This window comes from Amphibalanus amphitrite, unplaced genomic scaffold (genome assembly GCF_019059575.1).
Source record: "Amphibalanus amphitrite isolate SeventyFive unplaced genomic scaffold, NRLGWU_Aamphi_draft 000435F_arrow, whole genome shotgun sequence".
In the NCBI taxonomy this organism is placed as follows: domain Eukaryota; kingdom Metazoa; phylum Arthropoda; class Thecostraca; order Balanomorpha; family Balanidae; genus Amphibalanus; species Amphibalanus amphitrite.
The window spans coordinates 320,217-341,578 of NW_024881929.1; the positions used below are offsets into that span (position 1 = coordinate 320,217).

Sequence of the window (21,362 nt, forward strand, 5' to 3'; positions counted from 1 at the left end):
ATTGCATGTACGGTAAGAGGACGCACTGTTCAGGAGGGTAAGAGTACGCAGAATTATACATTAAATCGAATATACAGAAATATAAAATTATTAATCTATCGCTCAATGACGTTTGTTTTTTAGGTATATCATCAATGGAGCACTGTGATGCAGATGAGTACCCGAAATTCTTCCAAATACGAGTTATTCTCCCTTTTGATTGTACATTTTTTCTAAGAAACACACGACATGATTATTTCCTGATTTATAGACTTGAAAGATGTATTTTAGGTTTTTCTTTGTGGATACTAGAATTAACTTAAATGCCTTCTGAGTTTGAAGTTAAGCATTTGGACAGTACAAGCTGCATAGGTGTGTGTTCATATGCTTGCGTACTCCACCCACCTGGCGTGCGTACTCTTACACACCCCATATGGTAAGAGTACGCAACTGCAGCGGTTCAGAAAATGTCAGTTTTAGACCACTTCCATTTACGCTGAAGGATCGTTGCCCCATGGGTTGATAGCTAATTCAATGAACTTTAATATTCCCTATTTGCGATTTCTTTCTTTCAAATATTAAACAAATGAGAGCAAGAAATCCACTAAGTGCGTACTCTTATACGACTTCACCCTACAGTAATGGAAACTGACTGTTATGTTAGTCTAAGGTTTAACTTTCGTTTTAAGTCTGATGCCAGCTATTCGTCCAGTCAATCCTTTGTTGTCGAAACGTTTCGAACTTGGCCGTCGAACTCGCACGCTGACGTCAGTGTCACGCTACCTACTCGGTCTCGTGTCGGATTTACTGAACTGGAACGTGGCGCTCTCCTGTGGCGTGGTACCGCAGCTGAACTGTGTCCGTCTCCGCCAGATGACGTGGTGATCGAACCGGTCGGCTCGTGCTGTACCCTGGTGGCCGAGCGACTGTTCCAGCTGAATCGGAGTCTGATCGACCGAACGGTGGCCGACCTGCTGCTCGGTACGTCTCCAGACTGGAATGTGCCGAGGCTGGCCGGCCTCACATAACGAAATCTAATCTCAATAGGTTTATGCTTTTTACCTCCGGAATCATAGTAGCTTCCGTCGCGGTTTTTGCAGCTTTTCAGTTGTCCCCGGGTGGCACTAGCGAGCATGCTTGGACAGCTATGGCATGCATGACCCTACATCTGATTGGTGCCGACCGTCGCTGACACTTATTGTGCCTGGTAGGAGGGGATGGTAGCTGACGGAATGAAAGAGAATAGAGACCAATACTCAATGGTTGGCGTTCAATACACATTTCATTTCCCTAATAGGAAAAGCAATAGGTGAACATTTGTCAATATTGCTACATTTGATGCATTAGGAGCAAAGTTATATAATTGCTTTACAAATAGCCTATGCCTTTGTATACAATGTGCAGCTGTGATGTCTACTCACATACAGACTGCAGTCCATGTGCATAGCTTGTTTCCCAATAGCTTGACATTTGACGCACTGACATAAGGCATTTTACCTCGCGAAGCAGCCAAGACGCTCGACCCGGAGCTGGGTGTTCTTCATTCAAACTGTTTGCCTGTCTGAACCTACAAGCTGAAGATTCAGGAACGGCTGAAACAATTTTGTCGCAGTAGTCATGATAGGCATTTATGCGCTACATACTAATTAATTGATCATTTTATCTCGTTGCGCTCATTTAATAGACACATAATCGCCATGAAACCGAGTACCAAACTTCTTGTCTGCTTGTGGTGTCCACCGCGACCGCTCCGCTGTCGCTGGCGCCCCTTGTGTGACTGTCCCGCTGTGTGACTGTCCCGCTGTGCCCCGCTGCCGCTGTGTGACTCCCCCGCTGTGCCCCGCTGCCGCTGTGTGACTTCCTCAGAACCCGCTGTTAGACTCCCCCGCCGTGTGACTCCCCGCTGTGTACCGCTGCCGCTGTATGACTCCCCCACTGCCGCTGTCTGACTCCCGTCTCCCACCCCGCTCCGCTGACAGGCACCATAGTGTTGGACACGGTCAACATGTCTGCGGCGGCGCAGCGCGGTACGCCCAAGGACCGACTGATGATCTCCTTTCTGGAACCGCTCTCCTCAGGTGAGCGGCCTCTGCCACACTGCGGACTTCACCCGGACACCGCTCCGACACTGGTGACACTACTGTGACACTGGTGACACGGATTTGACACCGCTCAGACACTGCTGACATTGCTCTGACACTGCTGACATTGCTCTGACACTGCTGGCGCGGCTTTGACACTGCGGATACCACCCTGACATCACCCCGACACTGCTGACGCGGCTTTGACACCGCTGCTGCACTTCTGACACATCGATTGCAGGCGACTGCTGCAAATATGCGGAACGCTCTGATCAGCCGTGGCCAGCGTTGGTCCCAGTCACGCATGTAACCGTATTATAGTGGTTGTCCGCAATTACAGGGTGTCTCAAAAGTTCGTTGACAGGTACCAGCCATGCTTTTTTGTCAATAATTCTGAATCAACAAGAAATTAACAGTCGAAATTTTGTATGGGCATTGGTGACAACCTTCCTCAAGCAGTCTCATTGTTTTCAAGTGCATTCGACCCTTCATGAGCTCACAAAAAGGGTTCACCTCTGACCATGGGTCAGGCACGAAAATGTAGGTTGCAAAGTCGGGTATGTTGTGAAACTCTCTGTTTCAGGAGTAATGGGAATGGTTAAGTCGGAAATGACACATGGCTAAGTGTCGGCGAGGATGAGTGCAACATGATGATCATCTCATAAAAACGATGGCTAAAATTTTTGAAGGACGAAACCATGCGAGACTAACGGCGTTTTGAACGACCCTCGCACGACAGCAGACTCGTGTTCCGGAAAGCAGCTGAAAATGCGGTCATAACTATTGAAAACTGGCAAGAAGCTCACAGACAGAGGTTACCCATTTTCAAAAGTGCAGGTCATCGTAAAATAAAGACAAATTATAATTTAAAATTGTTTATAATATCTATAACGCTAATTTTTGGGGACAATAACACAAAAATCGTCAATGCCAAGGACACCTGACCCTCCAAAAGTGTCAGTTATTGTAAAGTTTTATCTAACGAAGTTTCAAGAGGCAGATCTGCAGCGAATAATTTTCTTTTAACCCTATTAGTGGCAGGCTCCTGGCTACCCCTATTAGTGGCAAGGGGGGGGGCTGTTTACGACCCCCCCCCCTGATATCTCGAGATCTAACGGGCCGATTTTCAAAATTCAAACGGCATTCGATTTCGCTCAACGAGATCTACATTTCTAAAAAAATAAAATTAAAAAATGTCAATAGGGGGGTTTAGGGGGGTAAAAACGGGCAAATTGCAGATACATTTTAGACTGTTTATCACGGCCAGGTTTCTGAACCAATCTTAACGCAACTTTTGCCGATCGATAGAGAATGAACCAGGAATTCACATGGATCCTAAAAATATGCCTTTTCAAAAATCATAGGCGGATACAGATCATTGAGATTGGGGGTACACAAAAAGTATAGTAAATAAGGTTTTTGTTGGTCATGTTTCTAAAAAGGGTGGCAATGGTCTTGTTATGTTACAATTTTCTTATGAGAGAACGACTAAAATTGTATTGGTCATGCATAGGCGGTGTCAGGGCACCTATGTTGGGAGGTAAAAAATAACCCCCCTTTTTGGACGCCTGGATCCGCCTATTATAGCAAAAACGTGTCAAAAGAGGATGCACAATAACTTTGTATATGTTATCACATGATACCTTTCATTCACTGTTCGTAAAACTGGTGCAGCATCGTGATCTTCGCCCAAAGGACTCGCTTCACGAATAGGACCCCCCAATTCCCAGTGCTCTGGAGCCGCCCCTGGTAAAGTTATGAACTTGAAAATTTCAGGGAATGTGCCCAATTTAGTTTTAGGAAAAGTCAGAAATTTTCAGTATCGTAGCTCCAGCGGTTTCGGAGATATTCCCGAAAAACCTGAGGGGTGGATAAAAACAACCCCCCCTGCCACTAATAGGGTTAAACACAAAATCCCGATAAAACGACACGATGGACAGGTTTGGGCCGTTTACAAAGCAGAACCTCTCCCGAGGAAAACACTCCTCAACCGAGCGAAGGTCTTGGCATGGGGAATGACGAGCGCTTGGAATTTGCAAAATTTGCACAATGTGTCTGAGAAACAGACGTCCGACACAATCTGCTACCATATGATGCGAAAAATTTACTCCTGGCACTTCCCGTTTGTTCAGGACTGGGGTCGTTTTGAAAAGGAAAATGGCGCTTGGGATGTCGGCGCCGGTCATTCATGAAGGAGTTAGCGCCAGAGAATGCCTACAAAATACTCACGAATGGTGTCGATGCAAGCTGTCGGCTTTCAGGGAAAATCAGATGTTGCCGGGGAGCTAGTCAAAACTAAATCCGACGCAGAAACTGCAGGGGATTCCCCTGCAAGAGCTTGAAAGCTGGTAACCTTTTATCAGCCTCCGGCAGCTGACGGAGCAACAAAAATCGGTATGGGCAAATATTTTTGGAGATACAGCAAAGGGGTTGGTTTCCAACCTTCTTAATCAGTTGTCAAAGCATGCATATTTGTCTAGTGTACACACAGACACCAAAACCTTATACTTTTGGCCGGTTCTTATATGCTTTATTGGCATGGGAAATGTGTAAACGAACTTTTGAGACACCCTGTACTACTGAGTTGTATCCCCGTGTCGCGTTATATTCTAGGCCCGCTGCAACTCCACAGATAGAGATCATGGTATCAAGCGTAGCAGGAGGGAGCTCCCTAGACGACCGAATTTTACGGCCCATGTGATAGCCCCAACGGCGACATTTATGACCGGCTCGAGGAATGTCTCACTCTTGGCTGACTCGTGAGGTAAATATATTTTTAGGGGGGGGGGGGGCTCGTAAAAAAACGCTTTTATTGAATTAGGTAACAGAAGCCCCGTAATAGCATTGCTTGACACAGTTCTGACAGCTGACTGGTGCTGTTGCGATGCAGACACTGCGCTAACGCTGCTGACATCGCTCCTGTCACCCGATACTGTGTCGGACTGCCGCGCTGATCAGCCTCCCCCTCCCGGCCCCACCTTTGAGGGACACACCTCGCGCCTCTCCCGGGACATATCCGTCACTTACAGTATTGGGCAGTGAGCGGGGCGCTATCCGACCGTGTGTATTGTGCGGCCATTCGTGCCTGCGCTGGAAGTTGAAGCTGGTGGAAAGGTCTTTTTTTCCAGAATCTAGCTTCACATATGACTGTTTTCCAAAGCGATGCTATCATTTCTCTGCCTGTTTGATCGATGGATTACGAAACAAACTATATAATCGGTACAAAGCTATTCAATTTGCTTATAATAGCCGTGCAATGTGTCGCTGTCTATCTGGTTTCATGTAATTTGTTATAATGTCATTTCTTCCGCCAACTCATCACATAATATATGTGCGCATTACTAATACTATGGAAGACATGTGTTTATTTCGACTCTCCGCTGGCATCTCACAACTGGATACCGTCGTTTCTTTCGCAATAATTCGCGCCGGTACTGAAGCTGCCTTCCCAATAAATTATGTAACGCCGGCCGGTACCGCGTCTCCCCAGCACATAGCTCGGTCGGGTCTGGGCTGCCTGTGGTGGGGAGGGGGGCGCCTCTGGGTAGGGTGTACCGTCACCGCTCCCGCGTCGGACACCGTACCCTCACAGTCTCATGTAAACAGTACCGGGTGCCACCAGTGCCGGCCGCCACTGCAGCGCAGCCGCCCGGAATAAGTCACAATAACTGTGTGAGGTTAGGAAGTGTTGCACTGTGGAGACGACACTGCACCTCGGATCGTTTGTGGATGAGCGTTCGTAGTGACAGCTCCCGATTGAGTAAGCGGTCGTGTCTCGCCGACTCTGGGCGGTTTTTCTCGTGGCACGAGGTGTGTTTTCGTGTTTGGCACACGGGGCGAGTGCCGGGGGCGGGGCGCCGCCGGTCCGGCTGTCCGGCCGGCCGCGGCGGCGGGCGGCCCAGCGTCCACTCTCAGACTGACCCGGTGCGGGGCGCTGTGCGGCAGGCGACTCTCCCGACCAGCTGTTCGAGATGCTGCAGCGCGCCAAGGGCGACGTCAGCCGGCTCAGCAGCTTCGAGCTGCTGAGCAAGGACCAGAAGGCGGCTGAGGGCGCCGCGCTCTCGGCGGTGGTGTGCTCAGTGCCGATGCTAGTCAAGGTCAGTACGACGCACCCCTCTTCAGTCGAGGGTGATGGGTATAGGTGGTCACTGAGACTGGTGGGGTTTTAACGTTTTTGTTTTTTTTTGCTTTGTCCTCGTTCTGCGGGTGGCGGTTGTTTGTTGATGAGGAGCGATGCTCTCACCTGTGCCTATATTTTGCATCAACAGCCACCTGAGTATGGATGCTGGATACAAGGGTGAAGTGATCTTAATTTAGCTTGATACGGAAGGCAGTTATGATCTGAAGCTTAAAACCTACATTGGTTTACTTTGAGCTTTCATTGGGTATAGCACAGCACAGTTTGATGCATATACCAGGCCGATCATTTTTTTCGATGCGTACCTACTGACACTCATACGAGTGCAACAAATCCACGCTTGCCAGCTTAATTTTACTTTATCTGACTCCCTTTCCATCTTCAAAGCTGGTTTCCAATCAAATATCCCGAAAATTACGAACAGAGTACCTGCTATATTTTTATTTCGTATCTGTTCCACCTGGACGATATGTCAGTTCTTATAACTGCCATCTCAGCGGCGGCCGGCTATCGTAGTATGTGTGTTTAGTGAGTCATTCATTTCGTTCCGTGCCCTTATCGGCCGGCACTAGGTGCTGAGGCCCACACAGCCTCTCGGGGACCTAACGCGTCCAATGCCCTGCTGGAATGAGATCGTTATTTGGAATATGACCGATGGACGCTCGGCCGATATCTGTCTCAGTGTCTGTGCTTATTATTTTAGATCAGCTGAATACCGAATGTTCAAACGAAGTGCTCCATATCTGTTTTGGGCGGATAAACTGAGTGAAATGTTTTATGTGGAATATTATTGTGTGTCGCAGGTAGGCATGGCTAGGAAAATATATTTTTCTTTCTTTCTATTTCTTTTTTCTATTGCAGTTATTATCTTTTTTACTGCCTACCATACGCCGGGTGTAGCAGTGAACACTTGGGTGACCCCGACCCCGTCACAGCATCTCCCAGCATCGGCAGCCGTCCACGCTGACCCCCTGAACTGAACGCCGCCGTCCTCCCTGCCCGGGGAGGTATTTGTTTACGGGCCGAATTTCGTGTCAGGTCCCCGAGCATTGGGTGGCTTTGACTGCCCCTTCCGCGAGTCACCGCCATCGGGCCCGATGCTGTGGTGCATCTGGCCGGTCGAGACGGTACCCAAGTATATGTACAAGGAGAGGCATCGCGGTCAATCAGTTTTTTTTTTTTTTTTGTCGGAAAACAAGCAATTTGATGATTCAGATTGGTTACTTATTGTTTGCCAGTGCGACGAATAGTTGTCATTTTTTTCCAGAGTAGCGCGCCATGAGTTTCAAATATTATTTTTAATTGGGTTTCGTTGTTCTCGCTAGGACCTAGAAATGTTCTTGCATGAGTCACAAACATGTCTGATCTACATGATCACCGGAAGACAACATACAACGATTGGTGGCGATTTTCCTGCCACAACCCTCGCCACAGCAGTGTATCATCGAGAGTGCAACGTCGTTCGGTCAAATCTTTTTATTCGTTAAACCTGCCGTATTGTGTAAGCTGTCTTTAATGAATGCCCCAAATATCCCAGCGCCGCATCCCCTGCGCAGCAAACAGTGAATGTGTAATGCCGAACGGCCTTGCAGCACCACCCGGGCGTAAGATGGGACGATTGCCAGCTGACTCGCTGATGCTCAGGACTCGGGAGACGTAGAGAATAGCCAGAGTCGGCGTCGTTTTGATAGTTTTCAGTATTGTATTACACCAAATACGACTGAACTACAGGGTGTCCCATAAGTTCGTTCTCACCTTATATTTGCATGTAAAACAGAGTAAATTGCGTTTTAATATATTTATGACTTGTCAATGTGCTCCTCAGTTCATGGGCAAACACATGAATACATGCTGCGGTATGCCAGCCGGCATGTTTGGCAGCATAGCAGGCTCGAAGTTAGCCCAGACTGACTTACCATTCGCCGTGAGCTCCTGGAGGCTGGAACAGCGCTTCGCTTCGACAAGCCACGATTTCAGTATCCCCAACGTATTTTCATGAAATTTGGATCTGATAAGTTGCCTGACATGTGATCTTGCGACAGACGCCTGTCACACTCTCCTGGCACCGCTTTTGAGCTTTCCTTGACCTGCTCACCGATGCAGTGTCTCGCTTGAAGATGGGTCTACGACCTCCCGGATGCCATTTTCTCCTCCAAAAATGTGTTCATATTTGCGGTTTGAGTTAAGCTAGAACGCTGAGATTCCTTCCAGATCTTCTTGGAGAAGCATTCTGCGTCCCAAAACTGTTTTTGGAGTACCAACCGCATCCTGGTCAGCGTCTGGACGCCTATAACCCCACAATACCGTGATCTTGGCCTTTTGCACAGGAAAAAAGCGGGACAAAACGAAGGCCTTCTCTTTCGCCTTTATGGGGCTGTTTTAAGATTTGGACGAGTGTTTCATCTCGAACATGGACTAGGTAGTCCAGACGACCACATTGATGTCATCGGCCCTCCAATTTTTTAGCCTCAGGCATAACGAAACACATGTTTAGCCATTTTAAGACATTTTCGACTGTTTTTAGTCCTCCGGTAAGTCTAAAGCTTAAGTCACCCTGAGTTATGTACCCCGAAAAATATTCTTAGACAGCTGATAATCTATCCTGAAAAGTCAGCTTATCAACTTTCAAACGTTTTAACCTTTTTGATGGCCACTTTGACGCCAGACAGTTTTGGCCACATGGCTCACTCCTGAGGCCTGACTGGAAAGAGGATAAACTTGCAGTGATTGACTCCCGACAAATCATCGGCGTCACTTGTTGACTGCGCGTACAGTTAGCGACAGACATTGGCTACAGACTGGTGGGCTTCAATCACCCTCAATCGTCACGAATGGTCATGTGCTGACTAAATACCGAGACGTACCCGTATCGGAGACCTCTATGTTGCGGCGTTAGCCACCTCTGCAGGAAGTGGACTTTCTAGCAAAAACTATTTTGTCTAGAGAAATTAGTTACTGTGGCGCATATTGTTACCAGCCTTGGCAACCACACAAGTTCAGTTACGAACCAATTTCAGCGTGCCTTTAAGCAGGAGAGCCTCTAAACGTAAAATTTAGGTGAGAACGAACTTATGGGACACCCTGTATATGCCATTCGATATAAACACGGATCCTCTGGTGTCCTTGCACAGTGTTGTGAAAAGGCCGGGCTTGCTCCGTCACTATTTGTTATTGTATGCGAGACCTTGGTCAACTGAGCTCATGCAACACATATCTGTTATCGCGCATAGCTCATTGAAGAAGTTGCTCTGGGTTGTTGCTTGTCGTTAACCAATTGCTATGTAGCAGGCACGGTTACCATTTTCCTCCTTAAAATTATTGGTTTCTACCACATGCAAAATATGCTTACGCTACCATTTCCAGACGCATTAGCTGTCTTTCAGTCGCAGGTTTGTATTTACGTACCGGCGCATTGCCAGCACATCAGCATTCCCTAACGTTCTGACAGGCCCTCCCCTCCATCCCTCGTCCCCCGATGACGTGTCGCTCTGCCCTGTCCGCAGGACTTTGTCCGCGCGCCGGACGCCGTCTCGGCGTGTAACCAGCTCTGCCAGTCGACCGGCCGCGACCTGGTGGTTCTGCTGGGCAGCCAGACGGGGGCCGAGTTCAGCCGCGACCTGGCCGTCTTCTCGGCTAAGGATGAGGCGCGGAACCAGGTCAGACAAGGTCGCCGCGGGGCTACCTCGGGTCAGTGGTTACCTGGGGGTGACGACAATGGCTGCGGTAGCCGGCATAGATGAGGTCACCGCCTGTTGCAGTTATGCTAGACTATATCTAACGCCGTTATATTGTTTCAAGTGATTTGCGAGTTCACCTTGCAGCTGTTATTTAAAGTTTTGTGTAGTGAAGTGTCGTTGGCTTGTCTGTTCGACGGCATGGCGATTTCTATGACTCAGGTACCTGTCACAATCAGGACATGTTGTCAATGTAACTGCCAACTAGAACGTAAGACACTCGGTTTGCCAGTAGTCATTTTCTGCTCTACTTGGCCGCGATTTAGGGTTTTGTTTACGCATTGCGAACACCAGCTCCGGCGCCCCGCCCCGGTGTATTTTGTACGGCTGATTCGTGTTTACAGCTCATGACTGGCTTGCCAGCCCTGCCTGACGCTCTGTTTCTATCTGTCATGGTCAGGTGTGTGCCGCCCTGGAGGGTGCCGTGACGCCCTGTCTGGGCCTCAGTCGAGTCAGCTCTCCTCACCAGCGGCTCACGCTGTTCAGCCAAGCGAACGTGGCCGCCTCGCGGAAGGCGGTGTTGCCGCTACTGCAGGCGTACCTGGCGGCGCTGCCGGCCCCGGCAGGTCGGTAAATCACCCCCCGTGTGCCGCCGCTGTCTGTCCCGGCGGCTGATGTACGAATGGACAGACGGGCGAGAGGACAGGGATCCGGTTGCCGCGGTGGCAAGTGTGTTTGTGGGTGGATAGGGCTAGAGGCTAGGCGCCGGGTTTTCTCGGGTTTTAAGTCCACAGATGCCTTTTTTGCTGTTTTTATGCTTGTGTAGAAGAATGAGCTGAATGAGCTGAAAGAATGAGAATAGAAAAATGTATTGCTGGCAATGGGATCGGGCGCGTAACTAAAGCTTGTATTTCACAAGAGTTTGAGTTACAGTTGAGTTAATTATAGCTTGCACTTTCAGGTGAGCATTGCAGAACTATACTTTGTATTTCAATAGAGTTTGAGTTTGAGTTCAGTTAACAGTAGCTTGCACTCTAAGTTGAGCATCATACCGCGCAGTGACATGACAGCATTGTCGCTGACATTCGGTGTGACTTTGTGGTCCCGTGTGATATAGAAAGGAAGTGCTTTCTCATGCTATCCATTCGACCTGATTTTACTTATTTATTTTGCTCGTTTTTTACCTCTTTCCTCAATACATTGTTATTTTCCGATACCATTGTTTCATCCTTCCATTAATCTAATATGTGCTATCACAGCACGACAATGATCCCTGCGATTGAAACAAATTTACAATGTGCATGAAAAAATATTTTGCCGCAGCCAAAAGCCTCGCGTCACAAGGTTTCATCCTCGTTGTTTCGTTCTGGTTAGGTAATTATCTATCCTAATATTTTCTCGCTTAGGATCACTCTCCCAGGCTCATGTTTCGCTGACATGCACATTTGTACTGCTCATGTTACGGGGAAATGTGATCCATCGCTGGCGCACCTCCTGCGCTGCCCTGTGAGGATGCGTACCAGCGTACCGCTGGTAACTGCAGCGGTCCCTTGAGTGTGAGGTGGGGTTGTCACCCTAAACTCGAGCCAGACGTACAGCGCCTTTACCGGACAATTGCTGCGCAGGATTGATCGAGCGGCTTTGGTCGGCGCTCACTTCTAGTTGCACTTTGCTTAATTACATACCTATTACCTATCGTTGATTGTTTATTTTCATTGCTAAAACTGTCTATTTCACCTCGTAGAATGGTACTGCAATTGGTAACACCTACCTCTAAGCATCTGTCTGCTCAGAAGCGGCCGTCTGTTCAGATCAGCTCCTCCCTATCCTGGCGTCAACTCCGCGCGATACGTGCTATCAGTCCCCCTCCCCGCACACACACACACCGCGCCAAACCGAAGGCCGTCTCGGTACAATGAAAACAAACAGCCTATCGCTGGACTTTGCGCCCCGACTCTGGTTTCCATTTTGGGAGCCTGGGAGCCTGATGGTATCATTCACACATTCGCACTGATATATCGTATCTTTGCAGTTCCGTCTGTAGCTCTCTCTCTCTCTCTCTCTCTCTCTCTCTCTCTCTCTCTCTCTCTCTCTCTCTCTCTCTCTCTCTCTCTCTCTCTCTCTCTCTCCCCTCTCCCTCTCTCTCTCCCTCTCTCTCTCCCCTCTCTCTCCCTCTCCCTCTCCCTCTCCATCTCCCTCTCCCTCTCCTTCGTTCTGTCTCATCTCACTCTTTTACTCTGCCCCCAGGCGGCCCCAGCCATATCCATTTCTCTGTTACCCTCCCGTAACCACCCTCACGTCTCTGCAGGCAGCGACTCGGGCGAGCTGTCGCCCGTGGGCCGTCCGACTCCGCGCAGAGCCTCGCCCCCGCCGTCTGCGCCGCCTCACCCCGCCCGACCAGAGGTGTCGGCTGACCTGAGGCCACCGAATGGCATTGACCTGGCCCTGAGCGCCCAGGTGGCTGCGCTTCTGGAACCGACCAGCACGGTGAGTACGTTACGCGGGCCGACCAGCACGGTAAGGGGACCACTGATCGCTCCTCAGAACAGTACAGCGCGGGATGTGGCAATGCAGGTGAAGGTAAAGTGGAATAATGGGTGATTTGTGTCACTTTGTAGGCATTCTGTTTATAATCTACGACCGCACACAATTAAACACGCCTTTTTTAAGTGCGGGAACTTTCATAGCATCACATAGCATGACTTGATACATATTATTGAGAGGCCCTCCGACCTAAGATTTCCGACCTAATGGTTATTCAAACGCCCATTGCCTGGTATTTCAGCTGATTGTTTCCACTGGAGAGCAACACTTTCATTTTTTCTACAGTGGGTAGTCTGGACATCCTAAAGAGATGAACTGCTCGCGGGTTCCTTCTCCTCTCTTTATGGTCGCGGTTATTAGCAATACCACGGCCGATGCGTTGCTCAACAACTTGCAACACCTTTGGAAGGTCGGCTTGCAGTCAAAATATGCAACGGTTTGAAACTTTATTTACTCTCCAACATTAGGACGGACGCCTAATGAACGTCATAAAGCTTTATCGTTGCGCCACCCCTAAACACAAACATTTATCGTGAAACGGACACCCACGACGATGGCAGTGAGAGACAATTATAATCTCATGGTATAGACTACCAAAGGCCCTGATCTTTTCCCCCACATTAGTCAAAGCAAGTGCGCATTACAACAAATATTTCCATAATCCACATGCATATGAAGGTGATCCTTGCGCACCGTGCCGGTTTCGCGACATACCTACAGTACAGTCAACCAGTGTAAGTTTTGCCTGTATAACCTTTGAACCGTAAATTGAAATTCTATTTACGGGTACTTTTATTTTAGCTAAGATTGGATCGGCGCTCCCCGCTGCCATTTGCACACTGATCGCGTTTGCAGCAGCTATGACTGTCCCGGCATCTGCAACGTATTTACGCAACTATCTAAAACGGATAACTACGGATGCGCTATAAGTAGGCTCCCGCTTTACCTAAGTTTACACATTGATAACTGTAAAGTGCTCGTCATTTTATTGATATCTTCGCGAAAGCTGGTCGACATTTAAAAGGTTCATATGAGACCGACGAGCGCTTGTGCTTCTAAATCCCCGAGGTAGGATTTCAACTTAATCGGAACTATTCAGAGCTGATTAATTTCATCCAGCTATGTTCGCACAGTCGGTGCGTCCGTGACGTTGCCGGTGTGGCTGGCCGTGCTGGACGGCGACATCTCGGAGAGCTGGAACTGCACCACGACGATGACGTAGGTGAGGATGGTGGAGAGGATGCCGAGCAGGGCGGAGCGCCGCAGTCGGAACAGGCCCAGCTCGCCGGCCGAGTCGAGGTCGCGCGCCGCCGACCGGTGCAGCAGCGCCAGCTCGGTGGCCGCCGGCGGCGCGCTCTGCTGCGGCTGCAGCCACTCGAGCCGCAGCAGCAGGTCCCGCCAGCGGCCCAGCCGGCGCAGCAGCAGCTGGCACGTCTCGCACGGCCCGGCCAGCGTCACCGCCGCCATCGGGATGTACCGGTAGAGCACCGAGACGGCCCGCTGGCCCACGGCGCCCACCTGGGTCACCGACAGCGCCACGATGATCTGACTGAGCACGCCGTTCAGCGTGACGGCCGTCAGCTCCGCCGTCATGGCCGCCGTGAGGCCGGAGAAGGCGTCGGCGAGGCGGCGCTGCAGGCTGCCGAGCCGCCGCAGCCGGGCGGCGTCCACCGTCCCACCGTCCCCGAGTGTGGTCTCGGCGGCGGCCGTCACCGAGCCGAGCCCCGTGGCGATCAGGTGACCGGCGAACATGAACTTGACGGCCACCATCTGCACAAACAGCCAGACGTAGATGAACGGCGCGTCATTCAGCAGCCACTCACGGCAGCGAGATGCCGACTCCGAGCACTGCTGCTGGATCTTCCCAATCTCCCAGCCGACATGCAGAGCCGCCAGAACGACTGTGAGCGCCCAGGCGCACTCACCGGTGCGGCCGGGTTTCTGGAGAGGCCCGGCCAGCTCCGGTGTGTCTCGCACGTCTCTGAGCACGTCCGAGATCCTGTTCAGAGCGACCGCGTACCTCCGTCCGCCGCCGGCCAGACACACGGTGATGGTGAGCCAGAAAGTCAGCAGCACCATCCCCACAAAGCCAGTGGCGATGACTGCCCTCAGTAGGGGCTCGCCGGCGCTGCGCAGCTCCAAGAATTCCCGCACGGCGTGGATAATGATGTAGAAGTTGTAGGCGGTCTGCAGCGTGAAGAGGGCAGCGCCGAACAGCGCGTAGGTCCATCCTGGGCCGGACGACAGGCCGGTTACGCGCAGCATGACGAGAAACGACCGCGAGGCAGCCGTGAGCGCGCTGTCTCGCTGGGACGGACCGGAGGCTGGCGCGGCGGGCCGGGAGGAGCTATCCGGTCGGACGGCGTTTGAGCGGCGTTGGAACATGGCTGGCCGTGTGAACGCTACTGGCGGAATGATTTAGAATGGTATTTAACCTGTAAGGGAACAGATTCAGCTGTTGTTGACGTTCTGATGAACTCGTCTTGCACCGTGCCCTCTAGTTCTTCGTGTCCTCTCCAGCTAAGTCCTACCTCGATGATGTGCCATGCGCGAATGCCGCCGCACTCAGTCGCCAAGTGGTAAAAGCCTGGAAGGCGGTGGCCCCATAACGACAAATTGCGGCCAAACACCAACCGCGATGTGTGTCACATCCGTGTAGACGGTCACACAATATGGGAGACCGCCAGTCAGGTCACAAACGGTGCGAAAGTGCGAGCAGGGTCGATCATGTTTGCTGAGGTTCGACGTTCCGGGCGAAGTTTGCAGTCACCTACTGTACCTTTTTCATTTTGTGTGGGTGTAGGATGCATGGCTGAGCAGGGCCGTTATTGGCGGCTGTCGCTGTCATTTGTGTGGAGTATGCGTTAGTGCACCTTTTCAGCGTCGATGTTGTTGGTTCTGGAGTTGCTGTGGTGTTTTTAGTCAGGCCTCAGTCGATATCGACTTCGGAAGTCAATGTGACAGGTTCTATGGAGTCGGCGGCATTGGCTGACATTGAGGTGTTGCCAACCTTGGCCTAGTCGCTCATGTGCTTTATTCATAAACGAATCCGCTTCTTCTTTGTAGCGGAGCCTTTCGGATTGGAAATTCTGTGGAATAGAGGAATGTTATTAAATTGTTATAACGAAAACTCTGGTTTCCATTTACCGAATGAAATATAATTTGTTAGTATTTGGTGTGTAGGCGTATGGAACTATACAAGTCTCCGTCTCCCTGATGGTAGACACTGACTGAATGTGTTGGACATCGCGTGTCTCTCTGTTTTGGTTTGCACTCGTCATATGCCATACTATCCTAGCCAAGGATGTAATATAAATACTCTTAACCATTCTCAGTTTCGCCGAAAAGAGTACATATCACGTCGTTAGCTGTAGCCGCCTGTACCTCGGATAATCCAAAAAGAAGAAGAAACAAAACGGTCTAACCCATCTTGTCGTGAAGTAATCGTGCGTGTGTGTGAGAGATTGATCGAATCTTTCCAAAAATGTTCATGATACCTTCTTTTGGCCTTAGTAACCTCGTATCTGACTCTGATCCGGCGCTGTCAGCTGTGTCACCTTACCTGACATGTATGTGAGACTCTTACTTGACTAGCGTCATTCAGACATTATCTGACTTGCGCCTAACCTTCACGGAGCTGGATGAGCCAACCACCCGATTTTTATCAATCTGGCCAGTTTGACCTCATGTGACTGAGTTTGAATAGAACCTGCGGCAGTATCAAATTCGCATGTGGTCTATGTACCCCCCCCCCCCCTCCCCGGCCCTATACAGAAGCCTGCCCAGCGCCGGATCCCTATCTGTCCTATATCGGACCCCATCTGCCCTGTATCAGGCCCCGCCTGCCTATATCAGACCCAGCCTGCCCTATATCAGACCCCACCTATCCTATATCAGACCCCACCTGCACTGTATCAGACCCCACCTGTCCTATATCAGACCCCGCCTAGTGTCCTATATCAGACCCCGCCTAGTGTCCTATATCAGACTCAGCCCGTCCTGTATCAGACCCCGCCTAGTGTCCTATATCAGACCCCGCCTAGTGTCCTATATCAGACCCCGCCTAGTGTCCTATATCAGACCCCGCCTAGTGTCCTATATCAGACCCCGCCTAGTGTCCTATATCAGACCCCGCCTAGTGTCCTATATCAGACTCAGCCCGCCCTGTATCAGACCCCGCCTAGTGTCCTATATCAGACCCCACCTGCCCCGCACCCGACTCCCTGCTGACCGGCTGCCCCTCGCTCCGCCCGGCAGGCGGGCAGCTCCCAGAGCTCAGCGCACAGCTCGGTCCCGTACACACCACAGAACAGCGTGGCGGACTCGGACGCCATCGCCGACGTCACGCTGCCGTCCTTCAACTCGCGCGAGCTGCTGCAGCGCATCGAGCTGCGACGCGGACCGCTCGGCGGCTTCGAGGGCGCCGACGACATCGGCGCCTACCCGTTCACACCCAAAAACAGCTTCGTCGAAGAAGGGAGCACCCTGGAGGCGACGTATCGGCACATGAACATGGCCGAGCTCGACTCGGACGCCATACTGCAGCGGGTGCACGAGAAGAAACGTAACAACGAGCTGTTTGACGACATTGAGGAGGAGGAGGCGGACGTGACGGGACCGGCGGCGGGCGCCACCGGCGGCACGCTGGTCGACAGGTGAGCTAGTGACGCGCCGCGGGCTCAGCTGCATGCCGCCGCCGCCTCCGAGCCGCTCGCTCCCTGTGTGTGTACACTGTACGTGTGAGTCGGTGTGGGTGGGCCGCGCCGGGCCCAGAAAGCTGCAGTGTGTCGGCCAGTACGAGCGTCCACAGGCCAGCGAGGCGCGAGGTGCCGACAGATGCAATACCAGGGGTGCCAGGAGATCGTCCGGTTTGGGCTGGAGGCGGGGTCGGATCACGGGGGTCACTTGGAAGGGGGCTCGGCTGGAGTCGTTATATTGGCCAAGTCCAGTTCTCACTCTGGGTACCGTAAGGGCCTGCGCCCGCTGGTAATGAGGTTTGCGCAGGGCCCCCGGGCGGGCCTGGGCGCGCCGTTATGAACTGCCACCTGACCTGTCTCTTGGACAGGCGAGGGGGACAGTGACAGTGACCCCAGTGGGCGGGCTCTGGGGGTCCGAGACAGTCAGCCGGGACCGGTGGCGCCCTCTCACCTTAGCCAGGCTTTCAGATGGCGCTGCGATAGCGGCTGCGCCTTTTGGGGATGCCTCCCAGTGGAGCGCGAGGCGCGGGAACTGGGCGTCCTCCCTGTTACCAATAGTCACATGCCTGCTGGACAGTTAAGCGTACCGACGGCGCATTGTTTTTACTGTTTGCTGGGGTACGGGCGTCGCTAGGTGAACCAGACCGATCATTTACATGTTCTACTTTGTTCAGTCATGGAAACAATGCGCTTTGTTTCGAATTTTGGATTGCCTAGCTATTTGCATGCATAAACGCTTTTAGTCAATGATAAGTGATACATTTTAAGTTGTGCTTTATATGTGTATCTGTTTTCGACGTACACCGTATGGCCAGAACTGTCGCCACATTTATTTTCCGCATGTTAGCACGGCATTCACTGCGCACCGATGGTGCATCGGCTGGTCAGTTGGATTGTTTACCCCGGCCAACTCCTCATGATCCGTGATGGCGAATATATACTGAGTGATGACGCTTGTTTTATTTTTCTTTTGCTCGAAGACGCTTATGCTTGCTGTAGAGCTCTGCACGATCCACATGCCAGACATGTACCGACTCCCCTGTGGTATCCGTATCGATGGATAACGCTGCCGTCTGCATCTCTAGTCATCCTGCTAGTTGGCGCTCAGTAATGGGTTCTGAATCAGAGCCGCTCAATGCCAGCGACGGCCGATGCTGTAGGCCAGACTGAATCGCCCTCTCAGGACTGGTCGGTACTTTCTTTTGAAACGCCATTGCCTACGCGACATGGAGGGGACATTACGTCACTTTGTGAATTACACCTGCTGGACACGTTTCACCTTCCATACTTATTGCTGTTCGTCAGGGGCTCCGCCACAGGGGGGGTCGGGGGGGTCCGGACCGGACCCCCCCAATAATTTTGGTGTGGGGTACAGACCCCCCCAATAATTCATGTACATATCTCAACTTTTGCTTTTATTCTCTTTAAAGAAAGAACTTAAAAAAAGTTTAACCGCGGAATATTTTTTTGGTCTGTTTTCAGTATTTCGTTCTAACAAATAATTAAATTCAAAGTTTTCAAGAGTTCATCACCAGCCCGAAGGCCTCACTGAGTATCTGAGAGTGCAGTTTCTTCAGGTCCTAGACAGTGCACTGAGCCATCTCAAGGATAGGTTTGACCAGGATGGGCTAAAAGAAGTGGCCATCGTTGAGGGAGTTCTGCTGGGCCAGCATGACCAAACATCGGTGTCTGAGGCGAAGGAGCGGATGCACTCGTGGCCACCAGAACTGAAGGTGGACGAGCTACTCTCGCAGCTCCGCGTGTTTTCCAAGAAGCATCCATTTTCGACACTCAGAGAAGCGTGTGAGGGTTTCTCAGGGCTCAGTGAAGATGCCCGAGAGCTCCTGCCTCAAGTGAGGCTTCTGCTGACCTGGCTCCTGACAATGCCCGCGAGTACGGCGACGGCGGAGCGCAGTTTTAGTGCGCTCCGCCGTCTCAAAACATGGCTGCGTTCAACGATGAGCCAAAAACGACTCAACGCTGTGGCCATCTGTCATATTCACAAGGACACAACCGAGTGCATCGACGTCCGCGAGCTTGCCCGGCAGTTTGCTTAAAAAAAAAACGGCAAACGTCAGCACACTTTTGGATCATTTGAGCTCCAGAGTGCTCCCAGCTCCTGAGCTCGCCTCCCAAGTGGATTTAAGCGCTATGAAAAGCGACGTTAAACAATGTGAACGTTCCTCGCAATACAACTGCTATGCTCTGTAGATTTTCGTTTTTGTATTGGTGTTCCATTTCTATTATCAACCACTTTTATTTTATCATTGCTGAGTACCTCCATTACAATTTTGAAATGTATCAGTCCTAGCAGAAGAACAGCTATTACAAACACGGGAGAAATAGGTGCACTGACAGTAATATGAGTTGCTGATATATTTATTCAACATTACACTAGGTACTTAAGTAAAGTTTTGCATGTTGATCCAGTCCATATAAGGTTATGCACTGTCCTGTCGGACCATAATAGGCGCGGGAACCGGGGGGAGGGGGCAGTGGGGGCAGCTCCCCCCAACTCTGGGGCCGTGGGGGCGGTGCCTCCACAGCTTTGAGACGGAATACTGCACTTTTTTGCAAATGTTTTTTTTTTGTTGTTGTTGAATAAGCCAAGGGATGAAAAGTAAATGGCCTAAAACCGGTGAGAAAACGGGATTTGGGGGTACCCTAGGTTGATCTCTATTATGGTGTGCCCCCCGCAGTCTGAAGGTAGTTCCCGCGCCACTGTGTCGGACCCCCCCAATCATAAAAACGTGGCGGAGCCCCTGTGTTCGTTGCCACGCATGTAGCCCATTGCCCACGCAATTAATTTGCACCCGTTTCAGGTATGACTATTTTTATAAGCACCCGAAAACGTTTGAGCAATGAAGACTTACATATGAAAGATGCATATAGGTACGCGCTATGGTCCTGCCGGTGACACTTTACTCTTTAGTGTTTAGCAGTTCTGTTAATGTGCACAACTGCGTACCGGCTGCTGTTAGTGCAGCTGCACTGTCCTCAGCGTCATCACATCACGATTGTTTGTGTGACCCGGTATGAACATACTGGCATTGCTCGCAGCCGCCCCGTGGCACTGAGCGCTCGTGCAACACTCTGCGCAGCAGTGGGTGCTAGGCAGAAAGGCACCTCCGGTGTCCTCAGGAAGGATGGAAAATTCCGGTCGGTCGTCTCTGGGGTGCAGCCCGCCGCGACGCCACAGCGTTAGATTCCATTAACTTTCGTGCTAACTTTTTGATCCCGACTCTGGGTGGTGCAATCGGTTCGCCTGAGCCCTGAACTCTGCTGTTCGTCCCATCACCATCAGCGCTCAGACTGAGCTGGGAAAAAGATGGTAGTCGAGAAGCGATGGGGCTGCTTCCGTGCAAGGATGTTCGACTTCGGACATCATATCTAACCGCCGCGTTGACAGAAAACATACTGGGCTAATAATGTGTAGTACACATAGTGTAGTACGCATGTGGAGACTTCAACGCCAGAAACTGATTTTCATCGAAACTTTGACATGATGCGGCAGGATGGGTTTTTATTTCTAGGATCTTTTTCTTATACAGCTGGCCTTCTACCGTGCAGGAGCAAAAGAAAACCATAGGAGCACCATGATTTGAAATAAAAAGTTTAATTACGACACACCCTAATGTGTACCTCGTTCTCGGCGACTAGCCTCCTGCTGCCCTGCCTTGCTTAGAGGGTCGCTATTGTGTCATAGCATCCCGGTAGCAATTAACCACCCTTCTGCCATATACCGGCCGCCCTGGGCTATTTACCACCCCTCCCGCTATTTACCGACTGCAGGCCATTGCTGCCGGCCGGCGCGGCGGGCGGGTATTCCGAATTTCCCGTGCTGCGCGCCCGGTCGGTCGGTCGGACCGGTAGACTCTGCCGGAACCGGTGGAGCCAGTGGTGGCGGCTCTGATTGGTCCGCTCGCCGCCGGTGGAGCGCCCCTCCCTCCCGACCCCACTCACGCTCGCATTGCGCTCGCAGCGGCGGCCAGTCGAGTTCGAGTTGGGTGTTAGGGTGTGTGCGGCGCCCCGCTGCGGCGGTGACCGGGAGGTGGAAGCGGTGTTTTTATCAGTGATCGTCAGTGTAGTGTCCACCTGAGGCGGAAGGTCCTCCACAACCCTTTCAGCGAACGGTGGGAGGCATCTTACTGGAGGGGATCTCTTACACTCGCTCTTGCTCAGGTAAGAATCATCCGCTCAGGTGATAGCTGTGCCGGTGCCTGTATGCAGTGAAGGCCAGCCTGTGAGG

The 21,362-nt window shown here is 51.3% G+C and overlaps 1 protein-coding gene across 5 annotated transcripts in view; it reads left to right on the forward strand.

Annotated features, from left to right (window-relative positions):
- Window positions 1-21,362, forward strand: part of LOC122391398 — a 58,194-nt gene that overhangs the window by 3,781 nt on the left and 33,051 nt on the right. For all 5 annotated transcript variants that reach the window (XR_006258340.1, XM_043385250.1, XM_043385252.1 and 2 more), the window contains exons 5-11: window positions 853-960; window positions 1,959-2,057; window positions 6,006-6,157; window positions 9,702-9,854; window positions 10,333-10,498; window positions 12,181-12,359; window positions 16,674-17,071. Coding sequence is in view for 4 of the 5 variants with exons in the window: in XM_043385250.1 (XP_043241185.1) it covers window positions 853-960; window positions 1,959-2,057; window positions 6,006-6,157; window positions 9,702-9,854; window positions 10,333-10,498; window positions 12,181-12,359; window positions 16,674-17,071 (1,255 nt within the window). In the remaining variant the exon portion in view is untranslated. The remainder of the gene's footprint in view (window positions 1-852; window positions 961-1,958; window positions 2,058-6,005; window positions 6,158-9,701; window positions 9,855-10,332; window positions 10,499-12,180; window positions 12,360-16,673; window positions 17,072-21,362) is intronic.